General features: G+C 33.9%; 1 protein-coding gene across 3 annotated transcripts in view; it reads right to left on the bottom strand.

Moving 5' to 3' along the window:
- Nucleotides 1-24,957, bottom strand: part of LOC145944522 (uncharacterized) — a 90,075-nt gene that overhangs the window by 6,716 nt on the left and 58,402 nt on the right. For 2 of the 3 annotated variants that reach the window (XR_014426688.1, XR_014426687.1), the window contains one exon: nucleotides 12,197-12,328. Coding sequence is in view for 1 of the 3 variants with exons in the window: in XM_083052887.1 (XP_082909013.1) it covers nucleotides 12,041-12,084; nucleotides 12,170-12,328 (203 nt within the window). In the remaining 2 variants the exon portion in view is untranslated. Of the gene's footprint in view, nucleotides 1-12,040; nucleotides 12,085-12,169; nucleotides 12,329-24,957 lie in introns of those variants that run through there. The other variant, XM_083052887.1, reaches the window with a different exon arrangement.

The following is a 24,957-nucleotide window of genomic DNA, read 5'->3' as shown; positions in this document are numbered from 1 at the left end:
AGCGCGTATAAAATTGCTACGTTTCGTTTCTTAGAGTTGCTGTAAAATGTTTGAAATATTCGTACACGTTTACGTAACAAACTCAACATACAACACGATAGTACAAAATATGAAACGAATTAATAGAATCCTTCATAAATGAATCGCATATAAATTATACATGCAATTATAATTGGTAAAAGAAATATATTAATTTCTGATGTTGATTTTTATCTGAAATTTTCAAACTTTTTGGATAAAATTTTTTATTGGTTAAAAGTTTTATTAAAAATTTAGCATTTTTTAAAAATTCTTGATACTTGTGTTATTTATCGTATTATACATATATGATGATATATACCGAAAATATTTTCCGAAAGCGGAGGCGTTAATCTCGGCCTAGTCTTTCTCCGATAATGTTGCGATAAAGAAAAGAAATGAACGTTGAAGAGTCCTCGAGAAGGTGACGTCATTATCAACGTGTAGCCTCTGACCTCGTGCATGCTCGTTTCCGTTCGTTCAAGACCCATTTCCAATGTTATTGAATGCAACGTATCAACGACACATACATCCGGTGTAATTACACACATTATCTAACAATACTTCTCATACACGAGTTTACTAAACAAATATCAGCTGATATACAATTTTGGAGGAATTTCTGAGAAAGCGAAGAGCAATGGAAATCAATATGACAAATGTGTTATAAACATATCTACAAGAAAAGAATGAACAGGAGACACGTGTCATAAAAAATTTGTAGTTTTCTACATTTATAATAAAAATTAACAGTAATATTGATATATTTTTTATAAATTTAAATTCTTTAAGATTACTATTACTGTGTAACAAAACTCGTGGTAATTGCGTGTGTAAAAGCACCGAACGCTATTTCATATATAATAAAAAGTCTGTTCTCACACTTGCTAAATATAACACATTACCACTAGGTGTTCATAAACACGGTTTACGGCGGTCGGAAGAAAAAGTAGAGATATTATTACGGCGACTGCTTTAACGATAGTCGTACAGTGATAGTCATACGCGAGATAAGTTTGAAGGTTCTACGTACTACTAGACGATTATTAATTGCCGGTATATGAATGAGCGCGAAGGAAGAGGAGATGGTAGAGTTAAGGCACGAGATCAATTTGGCAAATCAACGTTCCACGATGCCTTTACTTCATCCATTATGATAAAGATCGCCGGCGGTAAAGTGAACTGCCGCTTCGGTCTAATTAGTGTTTAACTAACGCGAAATAATCCTTTTATTCTTTTTATTGACCGTCGCCCCTCATGATGCCTCCTTATGAAACCCGGTCACGCACCGCAAGACTTTTAACTCGCATTACTCGAATCGAGCTTCTTTATTTCGAAGAGAGAGGAGAGAGAAGGAAATGTTCATTTCTTCGTATTATTGTTATACGGAAAGAATCATTCGACAAGAATTTAATCGTTTATTTTAAATAAGACTCTCCACGATAAATCTAGATAGGACGATTCCAAAAATGTCGAGAATGGGGTTTTCACTGTATATGTTCTTTTTCTCTTCTCTCGAGCCGCGGCACTGCCTTTCCATTAGAGTATCCTTAACTAACGTTATCTCCGTGGGATTTCTTTAATTGTCGAAAATGGACATTCATCTGAAGATATTTATCCGGAGAAATTCATCTATGTTCTACGTAGGCTCTCGTGAAATATACGGATAGGTAGGGTAGTATTATTAGCCGAAACGGGAGGGATGGAAAGACGAATGTTATGAGACAAGGATTGCTTGGAATTGGACTGTGGTCTAGACTAAAGAACCGACCGTCTCTCGGATGATGGGTCCGCATCTCAGGTTTGTTGCGCCGGCGCCGTAACGCTTTGCCGATTCTCGTCGGCGCCGAAATTCAGAATGTGTATGGGGAGGCCCTTATATAGAGGGCCCTGTGGAAATACGATCGCCGCCGCTTAATGGAATATCACGAAAATTAGCGTGTGCGTACAAAACTACCTCGGTCGGTCGACCCCTGACATGAGAATCGTAAAGAAAAATTTTAAGTAAAGAAGAAACCGTAAAGAAGAGAACATTACCTGAAATTAAGTTATTCGAAAGAAAAGGAGAGGAGAGATGATATCGGAATCAGATTATCACTTCAATTGAAAAATTTATACTTGACTCTTTTTTTTCTTTCAGTTTAGCAATCGTAGAATAATCGAAATATAAAATGAAGAAAAAATATTAAAAATGTCATGCAGATATTATAGATTTGTCGTTCTGAGTAACGCATTTATAACAGAGTATTTTTATCAACGATTTTATCATCGATTATTCGATCGAATCGAAGTATTACAAAATCGAAACTGCTATATCAAATATCGCGCACCGAGGCCACCCATTTGCAACCGATCATTTACATTAAATAGAGTTCCCCGAAAATTATCGCCGACGAAAGTTTGCACCGGTTAACCCTTGACACGAAAGAACAGGTATATTTGGCAGGAATGCACATCCGATGAAGTATATGCCAGCCTTATACCAAAGATAATTTGCTACTATCCTTACACATTCTTCGAAACACTTGCATAAGAATTTATTTGAAGAATTATGTTTATCTTGATATTTATATCGATTTTTATTTATATCTTTAATTAAGTATTAGTAGAGTAGTAATAGAGAGTATTAATAGAGTAATGTATTTATCATTTGATTTATCAAATAATACTACACTGAGAAAAAAATACTGTTGAATCAACAACATTTTTGTACTGACGTATTTGATTAGAAATACTGACGTATTTGATTAGATTAATAATATCATTGAATTAATAAAATAAAATTTAACTACAAAAATGTTGTTGATTCAACAGTATTTTTTTCTCAGTGTAGCAATGCAGTAAAATATGATATGATTTAAAGTTATCATTCTAATGCATAATATAAATGAGAATGTTTTACAAATATTTTTAAAAATTTCATTGAATTTAATTCCGAATCTCTTAAATGCAAACCCGAATAATGTTATTTGCTTAATTTTGGCGATAAGCATGCTGATTTCGCGCCAGCTAGCGAGATTGTAAAACGAACACATAATGAAAGGTGAAACGAATTCATGCGACAAACTGAGTGAACATTTAAACTTGAAACGAGCTCGAGTTCTCTGTCATTTCGGCTTGCTTGGTTTGCTGAAAGGATCGTTGGAAATATCCGTTAAGGGAAGAGTCGCATTCCTTTCCACGGACACATTGTCAGTTTGTGTTCGTACGCGAGTTTGCCTCCCCATCGAGAAAGAAAAAAAAAAAAAAAGTTGAGATAGAGAGAGCGAACGACTTATCAAATTATATGTATATCGAATAATCTACCGAAAGATCTGACGAACTTCATTTATTTTTTTGATTTGGAATCAATTTTTCGATTACTTTGAAATTGAAATTGAAATTTAATCCGATGTTATCTTCACATACATATCTTCATTAATTAACTTTAAATAGATATCGAAGAAAAACAACATTAATAAGCTATTTTAGATATTTAGCCATTAGATATTATTATCTGATTCGCAAACTTTCTCCAAGTATAATATAACTTATCATAATAAATTCTTTAAAGATGCATACACGTTTTTGACTAAAAATAATTCTTTTGTACATATTTGATCAAGATATACATACATAAATAAAAAAATGCATTATTTGCTAAAATTACATAAAGATGATTTTTTGTTATTTTTTCGTACGCGACAAATATATAAATTATTTAATACTTTGTCAACTTCCTCTCTCTTCTCCACTGTTACGTGAATGAAATATTGTTAAAATATCGCCTCTCAGATCAAATTCAACCGCGTTCATCGTCTTGAAATATATCGATTTTCGAGATCATATAGTTGCATGCTTGCTGCACAGCATGATTTATATTATTTATAAATATTGTCATAACGTTGCCGCGCGCGCATTTTACGTTCGATGAGTCTTTCTGATTGCATAAGTGACTAGAAGTCAATGTTGCGCCTTTGAAAGCGTCTCGATGTGGCGCCAACCTCCCAGAATGTTCGTATTGTATAAACCGCGTCATCGTCTACGCACACAATGCGCTTAAAAAATACGGGAATGTTATTTCTGTTTCAGACTATGTCACACAGCAGCTTCACTCACGCCGTAAGAAAGAACCGGAAGAAGAGTGCTTGAACTCCCCTCTCATTTCAACGAGTTCAAGTGTTACACGATATATTGTCTCGTTGTTTCATTGCCACTTCGGAGAACTCTCTCTATTCGCTACATTGTATACCGATATCTTCTTTGATTATATTTCTGTGATTTTTACTAAGTAGTAGAGACTCACAGATTTCATTGTTTTTAATTTTACAAGATAATAGATGTAGTGAAATTATATACGTTAGTGGTCACTGACAAAATTTAATAATTTACAAAGAATATTTTGCAAAATGTCTTTTCACAGTATCTTTAATACCATAATTGAAATAAAAAACGAATTTAAAGAATTTTATAATTTAAATATAAGTAAAAAATCAATTAAAGAAAGAGAGAGAGAAAGATTAATTAAAGGGTAAAAACAAAACTATATCACTTAAATATATTTCTGAAGTTTCTTAAAGAGGAAAATCAATGGTTCAATTATCCAGTCGGCGAGATTGGTACGATGACTGATTCACGAGGCGTTAAAATTAATCTTCGTAATTTCGGAGCATCTCGTTTTGAAGCGCGGGATAAACAGAAACCCAATGGGCGACCTGAGGAGAGGCCCGAGGGTATATCCCACGGATGCAAAAAGGTGATTTAACGGCACGGTAATGACGAGCAATGGCGTGAGCCGGATAAGACCGACTACTACCGTAGTTGTAGTCGTCGTCGTCGGTCCGGCGAAAGGGCGTACTTACGACCTACTTTGTGCCGCGCAAGTGAATTACACGAGGAAGTTAAAACGCTGTAATAAATACCTTCGAGGGCACTCCTCGCCTCTCAGCTGGTCTCGTTCTTGCCGCGGCTTCTTGTCTCTCTTTCTCTCTTTCTCGTCGGTTCACGCAAAAATAATAATCGGTCCGTTCGCGTTCCCCGATAGCCTTTTTACGCTGCTTTATTTTTTGCAATGCGGTCTCGTTTAACACGATTTCAATTTCGGCAAAGAAAAATGTCGCTCATTTTTTTGAAGATGCGATACAGCTTTTACTATCGTCGTGTGTACATCTACTTTTCAATTAAATTTTAATTTTACCATTAATCACATTTAATTGTTAATTATTTAATTTCATGTTAAAATAAATTAAATTATACTTGTGTTAAATTGCATTTTCAACAGGATTGGGATTTAAAACACTCTCGCCGAATCGAAAGCCAGTTTTGCGATGGATCGTAGAAATTCTCGTCTCTCGTATTAAAAAACAGCGCGGATATCACCCGAACACGTTCTCTTTTACACGGTACTCCGTATTTGGCCACAACCTGGATCGATATACGGACGGATCTTTGTCGAGGGTGGGAACTAACTGGCTTTGCACGATTGCACGGATAATTACGCGCTTTCTTCGGCGAATGCCTCTCGGCGCATGCGAAAGACCGAATCGTTGTGCCGAATACTACGTGCCACGAATCCGATCCGCGGATAAACGATACCCGATATTATTTGGAAGCATTCCTCGTTCATACCGCACCGCATAACAATAACACGAAACGCTCTTTTGTGCCCGAGCTACCTACCGCAGAATTTGATTCGCACTTCGCTCTCTTTCGATTGTAGTATATTATTTCGTAGTATATTTTATATTTCTCTTCTCTTCTTTTTTAGAATAATTTTTCTAAACGCTAAATTTTAGAAACTCTAAAACTTCAGAATAATATCTCTTACTTCTCTCTATTGTATTTTTTTCTAAGCATTTTTTCCTCATTTCTTTTTTGTTATTTCGAAAACGTAATAAATAACTTTTTTCCTTTTTTTCTTTATTTTTCGTTGAATTGAACGAAATTTTTTACGGACCTGTGAATTTATGCCATATGTACAGATAGTGTTTCTTATTTACGTTACAATATTTGTGTGCATATCAGTGTATTCATAACAATGCTGCTGAAGGCGACCCAGCATTGTAGGTGGTATATTTGTTTAGAGCTGGCACTAGGCGAACCAGCAGAAATGAAGTTCGGAATGCTTTAAGAATCGGGTGTACCTGCCGAAGAGCCGTTAATGATCGAGGTATCAGGATGGATCAGATACCTGTTTGGGTATCCCTCGGGGAAGAAGAACCGCTCGTCACCGCTGTTTCTTCGCTCGAAAATATATCTCAAACCGAAAAAATACCTTTGCTTTTCGAACTGCAGTTCCTTCGAACTTCATAAGAAAGCGCCGACAAAATGCACAATACTTTAAATCGTCTATTCATCGATAGCTGAGTATAGTCGGGGATTTACTGCCAAATTTAAAATTTGCAAAAATTCCAACCGTCACCGGTCGATTTCCTATATATGTTTTGGAATGAAATGTGCCCCGCTGTGACAAGGTTATCTTACCCCGTGATGCCAAGAGGACTTTTGAGAAATAAAAGAGAGAGAGAAAATAAAATAAAATTTGTTTGTACGGTTTGCATCAAATATTAGATCGCTCTGTTAGAATTTATTCGAGAATTATATGATTAAAATCAATATACGTTTGATTGTATATGATTAAATAGTAAAAAAAAAGATATAAAACGATATATATAAAGAAAATTCTATGAATTAATAATAAAAAATTACAATTGCTTATCTTTAAACAAACCATTTTAACTGATTGTAAGTATTGTGTAATTTTTTTCGAGAGATAGAAGCTTCTTGCTTTTATTTTATATTGATCAGCATTTTATTTCAATACGCTTAAGAAAACAGAAGATGGAAATACCGAAAAACGTGCGTTCTGAGTAATATATGGTTAAGGGTTTTTAATTGATTTTGTGAATCGCAAAGAAAGGAATGATCGACCGATCGACAGTACCACATTTGGTACGAGATCGGAATGCTGTTGCGAATTAAATAATTGTTTAGGTACGTATCAGTATAGTATACTTGTTCGCAATCTATAGTAGTATGTAAACACTGTTTGCGTATAAAGCAAATAGTAATTTTTCTGTCTAACGAAGAGACGATTATATAAGGGGGTGATATAGGATTTATTAAATGGTCACACCCTTTCTAACGAATCTCGTAACTAGGTCAAATACTATGTTTTTATCTGTAGCAAAGTGATAACGGCTTCCGCTCCTCCCCGATAAAGGAATGCTCGAATACGAAGATACATTTATGGAGTAATACTTATAAACGTGGGGGATTCCAGATTATTGAACATATGGCAGGACACCGTTTATCGCGTACGACATCGCTCCCTCTTCGTACAACAAATATTAATAACATTTTTATTTCACAACTTACGACGATAAAGTTGACAAGTTAAATGAAAGCCTGATACATGTGATAAAATATTAGCTTCCATATTTAAATATAAAAGCGACGATTTTAAATAATTTTATAAGAATAGATTATATGTTCAATCTAACAATTATAATATTGTATGATTGTATGCGATTATAATTACATAAAATAATTAGTAAAACAAACTTAATTTGCATGGTTAAAAAATTAATTCTTTTATAACAAAATTAGTTTTTTAAAATAGCATGTGCTTGTTAAATTTTGTTATTATTAAGATATTATAAATTTTAATTTAAATTTGAAAGTTGAAAAGTTTTGTTGATTTTGTTATTATTCACGTATGTGTTATGCGAATACAAATCAATTCAACTTTTTCTCGAGTATAATTATCGCGTTGAGTTAGTTTAATTAGTTTTCTGACATATATGTTCATCGAAAACACACAATTTTTATTGCATAGAAATATGTGACGAGAGTGCATCATATTTATAATGATAATGACCTGGCGCCGGCGCCAATCATCACTTGCTATCGTCAGTCGTAAATCGTTGTCTCGTTCTCACACATGCTTCTCAATCTCTTCAGATTTTTTTTTTCTTTCGTCGACATTTCATTATATAGATTCTACTCGACTAGGCATATCTTTGTATTTGCTGATTGACATTTTTCAAGCAAGCTTTTTTACAGATACACAGATATACATTCTTTTTTTTTTCAAAATGTAACAAGTTATTTAAAATATACATCACGAAATTGTTTACGTGGCTTTATTTTTAAATAAAACCTATGAAAATTATTCTCAATTAAATATATAAAAAATGCGAATGCGCTTTATTTTTCCTTTTTCATATCAATTTGCACAGAATTGTTAGATGTATTCCAGAGTGGTAAATCAATAATAGATATTTCTAAAAATATTTCTATGCAAGTAAATTTTTATTTAAATAAAGTATTTTCCAAAAAGATGTATAAAATGTATTTTTAATGCGTGATTAATTGTTTTCCCAGAAAATAATTTTATTTTATCATTAGTCAGGAAACATTTGATAGATAATTCCGACGGAAATACATATATAATGTTCCGGTGTGGCATTCTCAATGGTTTATAGCGCCACGAATTTTTTATGCGCGACGTGTCTCGCACGTTAACGACGGATCTACATATGTACGTTTCTTCCATTCAAGGAAACAATCTAAATCAGCTGCTCATTTTTTATCTGGATGCCTTTCTTATCCTTTAAGAGAAATCTCGATGTGATCGAGATCGTGCATAAATGTATTGCACGAAATATTGTCTAATACGTTTTAAACAGAATAAAATTACATGTTTGATATTATCTGCGATTAAAATATCAATTTATTCATCTATTCATTAAATCAAATTTTATACTCTGTATATACTGTATAGATTTTTAAATGTCAGCTATATTTAGTAAAGTAATCACAGAAAAATTACTAGTCGCAGTATTGACTTGTTCAGATAAAAATTAAATCCCCAATTCTCTCAGGATTACAATGGATAGGAATAAGAGCAGGGGTCGGCGTTATTAGCAATTTGGTGATACCACCGTCGAAGATTTTCCACGGGAGATAATGTCGCTCACCCTATATTAAAAGTCAAACAGGGACCCGGCACTCGTACGATAACGCGAGAGCAAACAAGGGGTACACGCACATTTTCGTACCCGCATGAGTTAAAACGCGCAGACTCCTTCCGTCCATGACGTTTCCTATTTACTACGCCGTATACGAATGAGAGTGCGAGAACGGATAAGGAAAGGGAGAGTGAGACTGAGCAGGAAAAAAGTGAGAAAGAGACAGAGAGGAACTTGAAACGGACGGCAGGCGGTCGCTGCTGTGTGTTGATGCGGGCAGGTTAAAAGGGAGCCCGAGACTAGCCCAACCTAGAAAGACAGCGAACGCATCACCCCGTGGATCCTCGTTGGATCGCACGAAGGGCCAACGTAGAAACGATCTATCCTAACATAGCCCACAAGCCTGGTCCATGGTCACTTGAGTACTTCACGAAAGAGAGAGCCGACGACGCGGTCGCGCCTTCCCAGAATCCATTCACGCACAGGAACACGCACAACTAGCCCGCAGTGGAGAGAATAATCTTAGATCGCTCGACGCCGTGCTTTATCTCGCCTGGCGTCTTCCTCTATCCTGCCTGTCGTGTCTGACGAATTAGATTTAAACGCCGTCTCTCCTTCGAACACACATATATACACAGAATTGATTGACTAATTAATTTGAACGAAGGGTGTGAGAGAGACTGACAGTCTCGAAATGACCCGTCCGCAAGTCTTGCAGTAGATATCTAATAGATATTCAAGATTATGAATGTATCTCATACACTGACATCAAGATGTTCAATAAATATATTTGTGGAAATACGATACTTTCTAGCTAGAAACGTGGCATCGATTTACAGAACTAAAGAAACTACCGTTTAATTATATTTGATCACGAAATTCTTATAATAATAAAAAAAAAAATACTATCGAATCAATTAGATGTTTTTTAAAAAGCATCGTTAATTATGTCTCGGCACCGGTGTCCATAAAGATCGTGACAAATTAAATGTCCGCTTCACGCTGTCACGTACAAGCGCGCGTAGCTTGGAATTCTCTTTTCCGTTTCGGAAAATGGGTATACATCTTCACTTCGCCTATGGGATCTCGGACTGGAATTCCTTTGCCGAGACGCGGTCACATTAGAGAGAGGAAGAGAGTGGGGTCCCCCCGGCTTAATCTAACTAGATTTAAAGCCCGGTGTGTGTGCGCGCGCGGCCTCGGAGCTCGTTCCAAACCTATCCCAATCGAGCCATTCTTAGTCCCGGCTTTCAATCTCGAAAACCCAGTTTTCCGAAGCCCCGTTCCAACTGACCGTTCACCGACAGAAATCGCGTCCATCTTTCGTACTAACGTTCTAAGCATAGTATTACATAACGTATTACGTGTGTAGCTCTAAATCAGCCGATTAAAACCGGTATAATCTCCGGCCGGTTTGACTTTCCTTTTTTCGGCGTTGCAGATACAGGAAAATGTACTTTAGCTCGTTAATGGCAAAATCAAGTCTTACACATAAAAAAACTCTTTCTGAGATTATAATCTTTACATGTGTAACATTGTGACTAACACCAATATCAAGACGTTGTGTGTGTGTGTGTGCAACATTTAATTCTAATAAGATAGTTTTTTTTGTGCAAAAGAACTCTTTAATTTTAAATTCTTTTCAAGGATTCTCTCGCAACTATTTCGACACAAATTCGAGAGCTTAATAAATCAGTCGTTACTTGAGACTTTAAATACTATTATTTTTTTTAAATATGAAACGAAAGATTAGGTGCATCCAATGTTTTTCAGCGTCACCTCGAAATCATAGGATGGTCCCTCGAGATCTCGAGGGGCCCGTGTAAAAAGTCAAAATATTTAAAGGATAAACGGAGATTCAAAAACACATGTTCGTCGCGTAGATTTTTTTATATCCGCCCTTCTTGAAACATGTGCTGACAATTACATTAATTGAAGGGAGAACACTGAAAAATATATGTAATATATACAATATATATATATTTTTATCATATATATATATATCTCTGTGGTCTACAGTTTTATTCTTTCGCTGATTAACACGACGTAACGGTTGTATCAGCCTACAGAGGGAAATGTTAATCATACGCGCTATCTACCGCAAAAGCGCATAGATAATTAAATGATAAGTATCAGTGAATGACCCGAACACATAAATTTCAACGTGGAATTCCAATGGGAAGTGATAATTTTATTTTTACTGTGTGTATTTTGCTTTATCACATTCTTTTATATCTATAATAAAATATAATATATCTTGTCATATTGTGTTTTATATCATGTTATATTGTTTTATATATACTTAATGATAAAAATGTATGATGGCAAATCTGTGGATACATCATATATAATAATATCGAGAATTAATATCTTATTATATTATTTATCTTTATCAATTTGCGCCTGTAATGAGTAAAATAATCAAACGCAAACTCTCTTAAATCGCGATGCGTAACGTAATACACGAGTTTTGTGAATGAAACCAGCTGCGGTGTACGTGACCGTTATCGATATATACGTATAACCGGGTTATTTAGGTTTTGAATACCATAAGCACGCATTGTTGCCGCCGCCAACGAGAATCATGTAGCGCAGCGCAGTGGAAAAAAGTATACAGCGGAATATCAAATCGATATCAAACGCATAAATACATAAATATATGCAGCCTGAACGTGCAACACATGTGCTTCGAAATTATTCTTAAATTCTTTCCTAAACAAATATGAGTTTTATTTCCATTGAGGAAGTCATTGATAATGTGGAGAAAAAATACGAGCCAACAAATGCTTTAGATGTTTTTATGAATCTTTAAAATGCTGATTTAACTCTTTTAAGGAAAAATTTAGTTTGTCTTTTAAATATTTTGATGTCAAATATTTGTAATTTAAAACAAGTAAAATTAAATGTAAAAAATATAATTTTATATCGGGAAAATCAGGCAATTATATGTAAAAATTGAAAAATAAACTTGTCAAATTTTTTCTTCAGCAAAAAAAATATTGACAGTATTTTTCACCATGAAGCTATATTATAATATAGAAATATTATAAAATAAACCATTTCTCACTCACCGATACGTGCAATAGCGGAGTTGTAGTATACACAGCACATTGATCTGAAAACAAAATATTCAAATTATGTATGTGTGTGCCGAATATCATAAATAATGCAGTTTAGAAAAAATGTTTTATTTTGCATACCTCGTAGTTGCCCCGATGTTGCCCGATGCCTCCTCCTCCTCTCTTGGTCCTTCGTAGCACTCACGACACTCGCAAAAACACGAATAATTACGATCGCCCGATACTTTACACGGCACTCCCGACACGACGCGTGAAACGCACTATGTACCGCAATGCTACCTGTAACAAATAAAATACATACATATATTAGAATAATCTTATTATTTCGCATTATAACATACACAATATAAATATGTAAGCTAGAATTAACGATAGATATATCCACGGATCGCAACACATTCGCGCGCGCGACAACAGATTAAGTTGGGTTATGTTGGCAAGAGATTTTTGGCATCCAATTTTTCGCGAAATATGCGTTTCGAACAATTACGCCTACATATTAACGTTGAAATTATGATATGCGATTGATAAATATTACAATACAAAGGGTGAAAATTGTTTCTAACGACTATGCTTACTAATTAATCACAGCGGGACGCAGCTCCAACTCTGCCTGATACTCGCGGCGTTTCGGTAATGGCCGCTATTCTACAAACATCGGCAACTTCATTCTAATCAGCGCGCGCGCGCGCGATAATACTATATAGATGATTTAATATTAATAATTAATTAAAACTCGAAGGAGATTCGTTCGAAAAGATGTAGCTTTAGAAAGAAAAAATATTAATCGAGAATAAGGTATTATAACATATTATTTACAACATATTACTATTTTATATAACTTTTACCATATTATTATTTTAAAATTTAATTAGCAAATTATAACGTACACAATATAAATATAAATATGTAAGCTAGAATATTTAATTAGCAAATTTTCGCTTTATTAATATATTTTGACAGAAATCAGCTGATTAAAGCGTTAATTTGCTAATTAATTTTTAAAATAATATGTTATAAAAATTAAAATAATATAATATGTTTTAAATAATGTGTTATAATACTTTAAACTCGATTAATATTTTTGACAGTTACCAGCTGATTTCTGTCAAAAAATATTAATCAAAAATAAGGTATTACATATTATTTACAACATGTTACTATTTTAATTTCTATAACATATTTTTATTTTAAAACTTAATTAGTAAATTAATCAACTGATTTCTATAAAAAAATATTAATCGAGTTTAAATAAACTTTATATTATTTTTTTTAAATACAAAACCGAAGAATGGCGAATTGGATTGTTCTAGTGCTAGATAAAAATTAAACTATATCTGTCTTGTAAAATTATATAATTTAAAAGATAACAGATAATTAATTGGTAAAATAACATTTGATTGAGACAAGTTGACTAGTCGTATTATTGATCGATGTCAGTTACATATTTCTGTAACAATTGTCGCACAACTCGGCTCTTGATGCAACGACAACTTCATATACGCAAACGTCTCCTCGATAGTACAAACGATAACAAACGATAACGATAATGGTAATTAACGTTCTAGGAAGTGGTTACCCTACAAAGTCGAGGAATCAACAATTTTGATTATGTGCGCAAGACTTGCATTATTCAACTACAAGGAACGAGTAGTGCGACAATGAGTTGGTTTATAACATAATTATGTAAATGTACGTGCTGCCAACACTTAATTCAAGCGCTGTCAAATGAGGACATTGAAATGCTTCATCTTTTCTCTATCAACCGTGCTAAACGAAACACAATGTATAATTAACTGAAACCTCGGAGATATACGCTTAGTATCCACACAAGAATTAAATATAATGCAGATATCATTAAAAAGAGAGGCGCATCGATCATCGCACGAGAGAAGATTCGTCATATACACATTTGGCGTTAAATACATTGTAAGAGAAGCATCCGGATACTGTGTCTACATACTTGTATCCAGATACTTAACAACGCCGGCCGTGAGTTATAGGTTTAGTTGCACGTGGGTGCAGGATATCGCGTTCGCTCCCACACTTACCACCGGTATACGACTCGAAGAAGTGTACCTTTACTTTCTTGCTTTCTTTTTTTTCCCCCGACATTTTTCTCTCGTGCAATCGCTCTTCTGTCGCGGAACTTGGCGATCCGCTGGACCGTGCGGATTCTGGGCAACGGACGGGAAGAAGTGTGGTTTCCGAGTCGAGCGAGTATAAGTAGACGCAACACAATGATATCATTCAACAGTGATGTCATGCATTTAAAAATATGTATAACGTTGAACTGATATTATTTTTCAATTATTTATGTTCATTTACATATATTTCCATTCTCCGAAATACACATTAAATTTTTTTAATTTTTCAATGAAATTTTTGTAAAACAACCTATTGAATTTATATGTTTTATTTTCTCGAAAATAATTTAGAAATTATTGATTTTATAATTGCATGTAAAATGATTTTATATGCAGCATTTTAAATGCAATGATCTAATGTAACCCTAGAAAAATGTGCTATAATGAAGTCGGATTTTGCATTGTACTCTTTTACGGGGTCTTTTCTATTCCTCTAAGTAAGAACAATATGAACGTAAAATACTCGTCCATTCAATGGATCATTTATACCCAACGCGGTGAGCAGGAAATTGCGCTCTTGCGGTTCGAGCCACTCCTTGCTTATTTCATTCGGATGCTGTTTTTATTTCAGATCCTTGCTTCATGAAGATGCATCAGAATTTCCTAATACAGATTTTTTGGAAAGATCACCAAAAAAATAATAGAGATAATCGCGTCAACATACTTTGAAAGTACTATATAAAACGTAAGAAAAAATCTATATATGGTTTAAATGTAAATTGAATTATTTAAATAGGAAACTTTTTCCCATAGCTCTTTTAAATTATGTAAAAACGATAAGCAGCTTATAATAAATGGCATTACTTTTATCATATGCGTTTCTAATTTAGATTTAAAAAATATAATACAAATTAATATATAAAAAATATTAAAAAATAAAATTATAAAAATAAAATATTAAAATATTATAATAAAAAGATATATAAAGATATTTAAAAAATGTAAAAAATAATGTATTCGGCGATCTTTGGTTATTACTTTTATTCCAAGTTTAGGATACTCTGTGTTACACAATTAAACGTGTTTTTTCCTTCGACTCACGCCACGTTCTTTGCTTCTATTATAGTATTCATCCCGTCTCAGCTCTCGCATGGAATTCTAATGCATCCACAGGTATGCAGTGGCGTCTTCAGATCATTCGATACCAAAAGCTATGTAAGGGAATTTCGGTGTTTTTAGATTCTGTTTCTTGCGAGTAACGTGCCGTGTAAAAATGCGGTGATAGATTCTATATTATAAACGAATTGTAGCGATCTTTTGAAGAAGAAAGTTTTCGAAATCATTTCTTTAAGTATAATTACATCGAATATCTTGGAACAAATTTTGTACATTAATTTTGCAATAATTTATGGATGTATATTGTTTATATGTAATTAGCGATTTTAAGAAGAACCTGCAAGTATTTGTAAGAACTTGAACTTCTAGCAAGATTACACGGGCAATACGTTCACGTTATAACATTTTGTCTTTTGTGAAGAAACGGAAGTTCAAGGATAATTGTACGTGCGCCACGCTGAGTTCCTAACTGCATTTTTAACGAAACAGAATGCGTTCCTGCGATTCATACTGAGATGCCTGTCGATTGTGTTTCTTAGAAACGACATAGAGGTTGTTTCCTTAAGTCAGTTCTTCGAAAGTATAATTTTATTTTATATATTATTTATATATTATATTATATGTATATTCTCCTTCAATATTGCATCGTGATGAAAATAATTACGAAATTTGAATAAATATATTTTTTTTTCAAATTTTATATTATGTAATATTAATAACCATTATAAAGATAATTTATACATCTTTTATCTACTCAAAATCTGTTTAAAAAATGTATTTCTCTTAAACTTTGGTTTATAATTTTGAATTTTGACAATTTACATATAGAATTCCTATCTTTGAGTATTATTATTAATAGAATGAAGCAAGGGGGGATTCGTTATGAGAGTTACATCTACAATATGCAAATCAATTTATTCATCGTCTATCTAATGCACACGACCTACGCTAGAACTACATCACACAGATTACGTTTAATCGGGCGACTGGAAAAAATAAAAAAAAATTCGACGAGAGATGAAAGGATGTCCGATGATTTTTGCGTGCCTAATCTCACGCATGCGTTTCATCGCGCCGCCGCAGTCGCAGTTGCAGCTGCGAACCGCGTTACCGTCGTCGCGCACGCAAATATGCCAGGGCGCGGTGACGTCATATCCGGCGTTTCGTTTTTCGCGGTATGCACTTATCACCGGGCGCCCAGGGAGAAAAACGAGCAGCAGGGGATAAAGAGAAAGAAAGAAAGAAAGAAAGAAAGAAAGAAAGAAAGAAAGAAAGAAAGAATGAGAGAGGGGTCTTGCCTTAGCACGCCTACGCTGCAGTCGCCGTTGCTGCGTGTGTTTCGCGTGTACATTTATATTGTGTGGTCGCATACACACGACAGATGCGATCGCGAGGGAATACGGCGGGGCGTGAGATGCGTTTCGGCGAATACCGACACCACCACCTCCGATAGCGGAGCAGCGACATGCGTAATTACGAACTGTCATGTGTGCGTGTGCGCATAATACGCTGGACCCGCGGCACTATCGTGTGCAACGCGAAGTTTTTGAGACAAGTTTGTATGTGTTTGAGCCCCGACTGTAGGGTGAACGACCACCAACATAGGTATACCGAGGACTTGGGGTGTTTGACTCCTCCAAAAATGTGTCGGTAAATAAAGGTGAACTTCAACTTTGATGCGTTATGCGTCCTCTGGAATGTGTTCGTAATGAAACGTCTTTAAGTTTATATTTCTCATGAGGTATTTTTATATATATTAATGCCCCCTTTTCAAATATATTAATTTTATATTCTGTAAAAAAAAACTCAAACTGCTATATTCGTAAAAAATAGGAAATTGTAATTAATATAATAAAAAAATAAAATAGAAAAATAAGAAATAATAATAATAAATCACAATTATCTTAGTTCTAGCTAGAGGAGAGATAAAGATTTTCACGCCCATAAATTAGCGTTCAACTGCATTTACAATGACAATTTATTTGAGGGCTAAATCCTGAGCAAAAATATTTAAGATATTTCATGAGAGAGAAAAGAAATAAAAGGCAATTGGTTTTCGCATTTCGAAAAATGATTTCATGTGATGGTTACGCATTATTTTGATATACATATGATATGTATCTGCATATGTATACATATATACGAGTATATAGCAGAAGAATGCTTATCATCCTAATGTGCATTATTCGAATATCCACGTGTCGGACTCTAACTCTTTTCGTCCATTTGGTATGTTACCGTATTCTAATTGATGTTCCACAATAATAAATAAACTCTAAATGGTTTATCGCTATTATTTTCTTGACAAATCGATTATTGACTGACTGAGACACTCGCAGAATGAATCGCAAATAATCAGTGAAAAGAGGGGAATAAATGAGAAATCAAACAAGCGTTGACGAATACTAACAAATTATCGTTATTATATTCTCTCCTATTTCAATTCATATCCCATAGAAATATTCCATACTATTGTAAAAATCTTAATTGTGATATCGAGAGTTCACTTATAATTTTGATAAATTGTTGTTAATTTATCATTAAGTGCGAGGAGAGATGGTAAGAAATTTAAAATTAAAGAAAATTACATAAATTAAAATAATTGGAATGAAATAAAAACATAATTAAATAACAGTATTTAATACATGATTTTAGCAAATTATTTTTGCAATTATGCAAATATGCTACAAAAATATTTATATCATTTCTATCATTTTTTCTGCAATCAGATTTGATAAAAAAATTTAAGACATTTTTCTCAAATGTTCTTCTTTTATGAAACGTTTAAAAAAAATAGCCTTTCCATTTCTGTGACTAAAAATTTTAAATCTAAATAGAGGTAATATTTCTAGTAGTGTATCAAGAAAATGCAGCTAGAGGAGGACGCACCTGTTAGGTAAAATCTCTATAGATCGATCGTTGCATATTCTACACTGTAAAAAAAAATTCAAATACGTTTTGTCAAAAGTTTTGTTAGATTTAATATGTTATATTTAATTTAAATATTTTTATATGTTCAGTTAACAAAATATTATTTAGTTGAACGGTTTAGTCAAGTTAACACATTTTTTTTTACAGTGTATGCACAACAAGGAGCCCGTCTCGTGCTTTAAAGTTGCTAAAAGACAATAGCAGAGAAACCGGAGTGAAAGAATAAGAGAAAGAGCGAGAAAAAAAGAATAATACACTGGTGAGAGAGAAAGGGAGAAAGAATGGGAGAAGGAGAGAGAGGCCAACGATGGACGGCGGCGAGGGAAATGCGGATGCTGTCTCGCTCGTTCGCTTGCAGGCGCATCCATTGACGCCTTCACTCGAGCATTTATGAATGAACTCCCCCCACTCCGGCTGCTGCTATCCTTGCTCCGACACTCGCGCGCCCGCTCTAACATTGCGCACGCAAACTTGCACCGCGTGGAAAGCTACATCTCGGAAACTTATTTCAAGATCCGACCAAGTAATTTATTTATCAAGATTACATAATTAATTATATAATACCTGACTAAAAGATGGAATAGTGAGTTTCATGATTAACGTGTGCATTATAAAATTTTAAAACTACGAAAATGAAATATAAGCTAAAATATCTAATATATTTTTTATAAATTTTAGGGAACAATTGATTAATAATTTAAAAAATAAATCATCAATAATTTTTAGTCTAATTTCTTTTTAATTTAAAAATTCATTTTAACATTATTGTTGTTTTGAATTATTCGAATTTACTTGCTTTTTTATTGTACAACTTCTTTCATATATAATTTTGCACAAAACTGAATATATATATTTCTTTAATAATAAAACTATAGAATAGAAATGTATATATTTGCACATTCAACAGAATATATTAGAAAGATTTAAATATGAATTGTGTTACATAAGGATTAAAAAAATGTCAATGCAACTAAAGCAAGTTTCTCTTGTGAACTCGAAACTTTGACGATTGATGTCTCGCTATAAATTTTATCTTTAGTGCAATATTCTTTGTAAGATTATTTCACGCGAAAATACGTTTACGGGTTATTACGATGAGATAACATTCGAGCATGCGCGGACCGCGTGTGATTAAACAATCGAAAGGAACCGCTTGCGAAATTCCACGATTCTCGACGGTGGTGAGAGCGTTTACGTTGTCTTAATGCTCGCAAAAAGCTCATAAAACCCCGGCGATGAAAAATGCGTGTTACCGCGGCAACTAGCATGCGCAAAGACGTCGTCTTCACGGGACGTCTCTCGTCTCGAATCGGCAGCAATAATATCGACTCCGCAAGAAATACATTAGCGCGACTCGGCGTGCAGAGGGAATGCGACTCTCCGGTTGCAAATTGCAATGCGCTGTTTACGTAACAATCGTTCTACGTGCAAATCGGTTCGCGCGTCACGATTGTTCCCGCGAAACAGTCCTGCAAAAAATCACACTCGATTGAGATTATCTCGCGCATGGTGCAACAATATGCAAGATGTAGTAATTTCAGGATACGGATTGCATAAAGCAATCAGAAATCCGTCCTAAATACAGAATTTCGATATAGCCACTCGCTCTGCGAGTGCGTTTTTATATGTTTAAAATTGATGTTGCAAAGAAACCTAATTTGCTTTCTCATAAAAAAAAATAAACACACACGTGTACAGAATGATTCAGAACGCGGAATGTTAAGAACGTGAAAGAAAAAATTCTAAGATCTATTCCAGGTAAAGGATGTCATGTTAATTATGAGGTGATTCTAAGTAAGGTGTCATATTAATATTTATTAATTATATAAGTCGTAATTCTATGTTGAAGCCAAACGAAAAGCTATATTAATTGATGATATAAAAAAATTAATAAATATGATATATATATATTTTTAATTTAGAATTATAAATTTTTACATATTTATTAAACTATACGATCGATACAAAATAACAAAATGCGTTTTTTGTATTTTTGTACTTTATAAATATTATATATTTAATGCATGACATTCCCCCCTCGCCAAGATTATATTTGAAATGTGATGCAAATTAATTAGATTCATATTACTTGTATTTTAAATGATGGCCGAATTGATGTATAATCAGTATCAGCGCAAAAATTTACTATATGCATATAACTCTGATGACATGATGCTGCACGCGCCCCCTTTTTCCGGAGAAGAAGCACATCTTTGCCCAGATTTTTTTGCCCTTAACGGAAACGCGCGTAATTCTCGTTTCTCGCCAAAACTTCTTTGGATTAATAAAAAATCGACGGGCACATTTTTGTTAGTCTGGACACGTGTTTCGGAATGAGTAATCGCGGGCTGCTCCGCGTTGGTCCCCATTTGTCGCGCGGCATTCTATATACGAGCAGATGCACTTGTTGCGCGTATGTGCTTCATCATTATTTTTTTCATATCGCTATCGATTTATCCGTGTCTTGTGTTAAAACTTATGTTTATTTAACTTGCACGTGTTGTATCTATCCAAAATAAAAGTTTCTTATGTTTATCTTGTATTTATATAATTCATTATATACTCTAGATTAATTTTTGGCCTAATAAGAGTACAATTATAATGTTGATGCTTTTATTATAACATATATAATTTTTTTTATATTATGCATATTTGTTATATAAATTTTAATTATTATATTTAAATGCAACGGGCAAGTAAGAGCCAGACACAAATATCAGTTTCAAGAAAGAATTAATTTTTTGTTGAAACTGATTTCAGAGATTTATTTATAATTTCTTAATTTCATATCAATAAAAATTAGTACCCTATATACTCAATTTTTTTAAAAATTCAAGATTTTATTTTAATAAACTTCTCTGTTCTTCCTAAAGATTTATTTAATTTCTTGGTATCAATGTATCAAAAAAAATTAGTGCACTGTGCACGAATCAATTTCAAGGAAGAATTAATTTTTCATTGAAATTGATTGGTTGTGCATAGGGCACTAATTGTTCTTAGTACGATATCAAGAAATTAAAATCTCTAAAATCAATTTCAACGAAAAATTAATTCTTCTTTGAAACTGATGCACTGACATTCGCGTCCAACTCTTGCTTACCTATTGAATTTAAATATAATTTTTGAATCGCGAGCTTAAAATCAGTCATAATTATTACATATTACTAATTTTGATAATATTATTTTAATAAATTGTTATTATAATATTATTTGCCAATATAAAATCTATATCTTTTATTGTTCAAATATATTGTATTTTAATATTTTTACATCATTGGATTTTACATCAAATTATTTTTATCATTTTATATGTGTATATGTTATTAATGAATTCTACATTTTTTTGACCGTTGACAGTAACTAGTCGTTAACTGCTCATTATCTTAGAAGATAAATATTTATACCGCTTGTTAGTGCGACCCGTTGTGTCATTTAATATAACCACGGTAATTATCAAATACTTATTTCGCAATTATACATGATGTAATTTTTGTGGCTGACGTATCTCCTTCTTGCTAAAATTATTTTAAACTAGCTTAACGAAAGCCTTATCTTTCCGCCATTCAGATTATAATTTTAGCATGCATAATTTTGTAATAAAGTGAGAGATATTTATGCACAAAAAAGATCTAAAATAGGAACAAAATAATTTTGGAGAGTTTAACTCACAGATACAGTAGAAAAATAACTTAACTCTAATATATATTGTATCATAAGTATAATTTATGTTATAAAAATAATATTTTCTTTTCCTACCAAATGTATCAAAACTTGTGCAATTTGTGTATCAAAGATTATCGCATTATACTGTAATTAGATTTACATGTGATGAATCATATGTCTCTCATACTGAAACAATATACATTTTTTAAGAAATGAAATATATTTTTGTTATAATTTTGCCTTAATACTTTTTGTATTTAGATACAATTATTTAAGAAACAAATAAAAAATTACTTTGTGTACGTGTATTTGTTTTTAATTAAGATAATTTTTTGAGGATTATCTAAAAAGAGGAAGAATTTAATCGAAAGTGCAGACAGGGCTAGAATAAATAAAATAAAAAATAAAATAAATGCTATATGCGTGGGATTTTAATATCTCCTAGAATTAAAGATATTCTATTTTAGCGACGCTAATAATCCCATCTTGTAACTTACAAGGCGAGTTTCTTGCGGATCCCGCGTTGCTACGCACGCAAAAAAATTTCGAGATGTCGCAACAAAAATTATCGCTATTTTTTGTATCTGATAGAATATCGTTTGTCACAGATAGAATTTTTTAGTTCTGTCTCTGTCATTTAGATTGATTACGTGCAAAATATATACGATATTACAATATTTGCTAATTGTTTATCTATCTCAGTTAATTTTTCGCACCTACAAAATTTTTGCTATAGTTGCAAAATCATTTTTTTTAGTGCGGGGAATACCGATGAGAGAGAACGACGAGAGAACGAGAGACAGGAAGAGAAGGACCAAAAGGGAAATGTGGTATACGAAACTTCGACGCACTGAAGTCGCCGAAGGATGCAGCGAGACGAACATTGAGCGCGATTCACGATCGACGAGATCAATTTCACGTGTGCGATCGCGATCGGATTACAATAATTAACCGCTAAAGACGCTAATTAATACACTCGTCCTTTCGCGGACCGGCAAGAAACGCGCGACCATTGATCACGAAGAATCGAAGAAGAGCACTGGAGGTGGAGCTAGACTGGCACTGCCAGGTTCGGAACGCGCAACGACCAACGACACGTCGCGACAAGTCGTAGTGGTGGGGCATTGTAGGGCTCGCGACGCAACGTACGTGCGAGGTTCAGCGAATCACGTCGCGACTACATACCCCAATCACTACGACCTGGTGAGGGTATGTAGTCGCGACGTGATTCGCCGAGCTCCCACGTCGCGAGCCCTACAATGCCCCACCACTACGACTCGGCGCGACGTATCGTTGCGCGTTCCGAACCTGGCAGTGCCAGTCTAGCTCCACCTCCAGTGCTCTTCTTCGATTCTTCGTCATCAACGGTCGCGCGTTTCTTGCCGGTCCGCGAAAGGACGAGTGTATTAATTAGCGTCTTTGGCGGTTAATTATCGTATAAATCCGATCGCGATCGCACACGTGAAATTGATCTCGTTGATCGTGAATCGCGCTCAATGTTCGTCTCGCTGCATCCTTGGGCGACTTCAGTGCATCACGGCCAAGTCGCTCTCTTGATCATCTTCGTTCGATAAGCCCCTGCGAAAAGTGGGTCTTGGAAAAAGCGGCGACGCGAAAATGGAGCTTCGATTTTATTCGCGCGCGAATAAGCTCTCGCGTGTCTCGCGTTTTACCGAAACGCGTCGAAGATTGTGATAGCTAAAACCCGCGCGAACGAAAAAAAATAACGCGAGTGCAAGTGTTTCGAAACTTTTACGAGAAGGAGGCCCGGGGAGGCATCGGGCAATAAAGGAGCAACAGTAAAGTGAGTAAATTTAAATTGTTTAATAGTTACATAGTTCCTGACTATTTTTTGAAAGAGTTTTGCAATTTTTATAGAGATAAAAAAATATACTTTCAATATCGAAGATTATTTAGAAATATCTTCGATATTAAAGATACGTTTTTTTATCTAAAAATTGCAGAATTCTTTCAAAAAAAATCAGGAACTATATAACTATTTAAAAGAACCTTAAAACTCTGCTCAAAACTATTGGAACTCGATGTGTAAAAAAATATGAAGTTGGCACCCTTATTTTTTGAAACTGATTTTCGTTATCGTAAAAATGACCGGAACTATTTCTAAAAATTATCAAGAACTCTTCCTATGGTTCTAAATAACTCAGAACTCTTAACAGAACTATGATAGCATAACATAGGGGTGCCAACTTCACATACCCGCCATTCAACTGATAATTTCAAGTAACTCGAAAATTTTTGTATAGGCAAAATAATTCTTTTATTTTTTTAACGATTAATGAACAGAAATTGATAATAAGATATTCTTGATATTTATTTGTAAAGTGACACAAAGTGAAAATTTAGTACCTCATAATAATATAAAAAACCGACATCTCTAAAAGTATCGTTGGAAAAGAAACAATTTTATTTTATATAAAATTTGTAGTCAAGAAGTAAAGACAAATTTTTAGCAAACTTAGTGGAGAAAAGACTCATTGAAGTGTTTATTATTTCTTAAAATAAAACTTCTAAAGATAGATTGTAAGAAATATAAAAAAAAGTAAAAGTGAAAACGTACAATAATATAATTAGGATGAGACAAAGTAAAATACAACATTAATCATTATTAGATGCTGTGTTACTGTCGCGCAATGAAAAATATAAACTGTACGAAAGAAAAATATGTAAAAATGTAGAGAAAAGAAAGACCGAAAGGGAAAACGCGCACCGCACGAGAGCATGGAAATGATCCTCTCATTTCGGCGCTCATTCCCCTCGAGAAACAGGTTGTAAGGCGGCATCATCCTCCATCACACACGAAAAGACCCGCGCGTTTCTTTCCGCCATCTTTAATTAAATCGAAAAGTTAATTTGACTGTACCGCGCATATAATTCGCTGGTCCGCGTAAAACGCATGATCGAAGATCATAGAAATAATTATGCAAGTTCCTCGCGTGCTAATTTTATTCCGAAGACGTCTGATTGTGTTATCATTTTTTGAGAAAAATTCGAGCAGAAGCGAAAGTATAATTGTATGTTTTCACGGTAAAGAGAATGGTTCAATTTCTTTCGATATTCTTAAATATACATATTTAAATTAACAAGTACAAA

Source organism: Prenolepis imparis, unplaced genomic scaffold, assembly GCF_030444845.1.
Source record: "Prenolepis imparis isolate NDT839.2.m4 unplaced genomic scaffold, iyPreImpa1.0 SCAF_13, whole genome shotgun sequence".
Taxonomy (NCBI): domain Eukaryota; kingdom Metazoa; phylum Arthropoda; class Insecta; order Hymenoptera; family Formicidae; genus Prenolepis; species Prenolepis imparis.
Note: the sequence above shows the minus strand (reverse complement) of the source record. Positions and strands in the feature narration are given on the sequence as shown.